Raw genomic sequence first — 3,449 nt, 5'->3', positions numbered from 1 at the left:
ATCTACAGCACTGACCTATGTCCCGAATCTATCCTGTCCTATGTAACTTAGTATTATTGTCAATCAATTGCTTATTAACTGCCTCTGAAAGACGATTAGTATCATATTATTGGACTTCACTAAAACATATAAAATAAAGTTCATATTAATATCTATTGTATGAATCAAATAGTACAGACCTCCGACCTGCACCTACAGCCCTGACCTCTGCCCTGTATCTACAGCACTCTCTCTATTAACTGCCTCTGAAAGACAGTTAGTGTGAGATTATTGGACTTCATCTTCACTATATAACAATATCATTAATAAATGAATAATGCATAACACAATGACAATAATTCCTTCTAGCTAATACTCCTTGGTATCACTGAGCATAGTAAAGAATAAAGTCCCCTGACAGTAGAACAGCGGCAGACTTTGGGCTCACTGACCTGATAATGAGTCAACTTCTGAGACTCAGAAATGAGGACAGCGCTGCAGACTTTACACTGGGAGTCAGAAAACAGGTCGCCGTGCTCCTTTATCATCTTATTTACTGCAGGAGGAGAGAAACAGGAGGTTTTAAAATCAGGTTACATCTTCTGGGAAAAATCATTATAACACAACGTGGCAAAAGTTCAAACAACGCTGTTTAAGAAACGTCCTTTATTAAAGGCATGAGACACTGAAATCCTGTGACTTCTATTCATTTTAGAGCTTTTTGTGAAAACAGTTTTCTTTCTCACCGCGAGTGATTCATATGCACACGTTAGCAATACATTAAAGTCAGCTGGCAAACGCCTATACGACAATCTGTGAGCACCACGCTCGCAGACACAGACACAGTTTTAGGTCTGACTGAGTTTGAGTCATTGTTCTTGGCTCAGTTTAACTTCCAACAGCGTCAACTCACAGACATGTGACAGAAATAACTGGTGATATAACCGACAGATGTGATTAAAGTATTAAATCAGGGGATTAAATGTGGTTGGATGGGACAATGTAGGAGCGTGACTCTCTTACTGTTTAATGTTCCCCTTTCAGCAGTTAACGTCGCTGGTTTCTAGGAATGTAAAGATATACGGCGAGGAGGTTAAATCACGATATACAAACGAGACGAACGCTTCTACTTTGTTTATTTGTCGTCCTGCGTCACTCACGTCCAAGCAGCAACCTCCAAATGCAAACACAGAGGTAACACAACCTGCAGTTCCTCCAGCGCCCACTAGAGGCTGGCTCCAGCAGTGAGTCCGTCTCCGTAAGGCCGCAAATTAAAATACTTTAAGTAGAAATAAACACATTTACAGCCCAGCTTCGGTCTCCGAGCTAATTTCCCCGTTCATGCCGACCGTTTGTAACTCACTGGTTTATATTAAATGTAAGAACATAACTTTCTCTTTTATAAATAAAAGGAAATATGTTTCTACCCAACCTCAGAAATAATAGAGGATTATTGATCATTTAATTTGAGAGACAATAGACCTTTGCTCTGAGTACTCCGAGGGCTGCTTTCTTAAACAAATAACTTTAAGAATATTTAAATTAAATATGATTAATGCAAATTCAGCCAATCCCTGTCTCACTGGAACAAGTTGCCTTCAATTTTTAATGAATTATTTCACTTTCTACGTCGCAAAAACATCACGATATTGTGAAATCGTGTTTTCAGAGGAGCGAATGTCTAATTAAGAGGATTTAAACCTTTACAGCACCAACAAATATAACACATTATTACACACAAAGTTTATCTACAAAGTACGGAAGCACATTTCTGCTAAAGTGACAGAAAAACAAGATTCAGTCAGTGAAAATAATAATTATTTTTAGTTAGTATCTCAGAATAATGACTTATTATCACAAACTCATTATTCTAATAAACTCCATCATCATTATTTTAAATTACAGAATCTGGTTTTTCCGTCACTTTGGCAGAAACGTGCTTCCATAAACATCCAGAAGTTTAACATGTGTTAAAATAATAACAGCCCATAATACTCTGAGCTAACTGCGACCCGCACTGTGGCCTAAACCCTGAACCCCGTCCCCTCCTGGACCGGGTCTACACACACTCAGGAACCGGCCCATCAGTCCGGAGCTGCATCGGATTCAGACGCTCATCGACCTTGGAGCAGCGGCGGCGTCAGCTAGCCTAGCCTAGCCTAGCCTAGCCTAGCCCAGTTTATCGTAGCCTAGATTAGCCTAGCCTAGCTTAGCTTAGCTTAGCTTAGCAACACCGCTCCGCTCGCCCTGCAGTGCCGGCTAACGTCAGCTAGCAGGAGGCTAACGGCATCATTTAACGCATAATTCTCCGCCGCTGCGTCCGAGCGCAGTGGCGGGGTTGTGGGGTTTAAAGTGGGGCGTTATGTGGGTACAGAAGCGGGTCATACCCTCCGCCGGGCCCGACGGGAGGAACGGGAAACCGTCCGTCTGCATCGCGACGGCCATAGCTCCGGACAGCCAGCGGCGACACGGTGCGCATGCGCAGCCGACAGGCCGACAGGACTCAGGGTAAAAATAAAAGCGCTCTCACTCAGGTATGGAAGCCCATTAACGCCAATTATAACGAACAGCTCATAGACAGGGGGTTTGTTTTATCATAATTCAGACTTTTAATCTCATAATGACTTTTTATATCATAACTTTGACCTTTAAGATCATAATTTTACTTTTTAATTAACTAGTTTTTTATTTTATTTTAAGGTTTCATCTTTTGTTCCACTAGTGGAAATTGGCTTTTTTAAGCATGTACCAGCAAATATCACAGATGTTTTAGTCTTTTATATATAGTCATTGAACCAGTCGGTTAGCAGATTTGATATTTGAATATATAATATTATAATATAATAGATTTGATTTTGTGTACTTTAAGCAGAGAAAAACTAGATGCGGGTAAACAGAAGGGTTTCTTCGTTGAACTTTCTTATAATTTTGCAAAACATTTTGTCCTCACAGACATTAAAAAATCTAAAGATCTGTCACATATTCTGTACCTACAGTATACTGTTGCTTCAAAACTCCCAGGCAGAGCAAAATGCAAATACAATAAGTTATTTTGATTAAAAAACAAAAATAAAAATAAGAAAAATATGCCAAGATAAGCATACAGAAAACAATATACAGAATAATACACATAAAGAAAACATGGTTAAAGAGTGAAAGTGAAGTAAACAGCAAATGAACAGTATTTAAAATAGAGTTTATTGTTCAGTTGTTAACCCCCCATTTGAAAAATTTTAATATTTTATTTTTAATAAATTAACTTTTTAGTGGATAAAAGTAATAATAAACATTTATTTCCAGCGTACACATGTACATCCCAGTAAAAAAGAAAAAAGTCATTATCAGTTTAAACATTTTTATGAATTAATGGTTTTCTTTATGCCAGATTTGAAAGAGTGCTGCAGTACATACTTCAAACTCCATTTTTCATATTGTTATATTTTCTATATAATGTTGTTAGATATTGTAAT

The 3,449-nt window shown here is 38.3% G+C and overlaps 1 protein-coding gene across 2 annotated transcripts in view; it reads right to left on the bottom strand.

Moving 5' to 3' along the window:
* The window catches only part of znf346 (zinc finger protein 346), a 9,566-nt gene extending 7,086 nt beyond the window's left edge, over window positions 1-2,480 (bottom strand). For both annotated transcript variants that reach the window (XM_035666023.1, XM_035666024.1), the window contains exons 1-2: window positions 2,367-2,480; window positions 432-535 (exon numbers count right to left, since the gene is read on the bottom strand). In XM_035666023.1, coding sequence (XP_035521916.1) covers window positions 432-535; window positions 2,367-2,424 — 162 coding nt within the window. In that variant the 5' untranslated portion in view covers window positions 2,425-2,480. The remainder of the gene's footprint in view (window positions 1-431; window positions 536-2,366) is intronic.
* Between the last annotated feature and the right edge of the window lie 969 nt (window positions 2,481-3,449).

Source organism: Morone saxatilis, unplaced genomic scaffold (genome assembly GCF_004916995.1).
Source record: "Morone saxatilis isolate NCDOM2014 unplaced genomic scaffold, NCSU_SB_2.0 Contig20, whole genome shotgun sequence".
NCBI classification, from domain to species: Eukaryota; Metazoa; Chordata; class Actinopteri; family Moronidae; genus Morone; species Morone saxatilis.
This window is presented reverse-complemented; position numbering and strand designations above follow the sequence as displayed.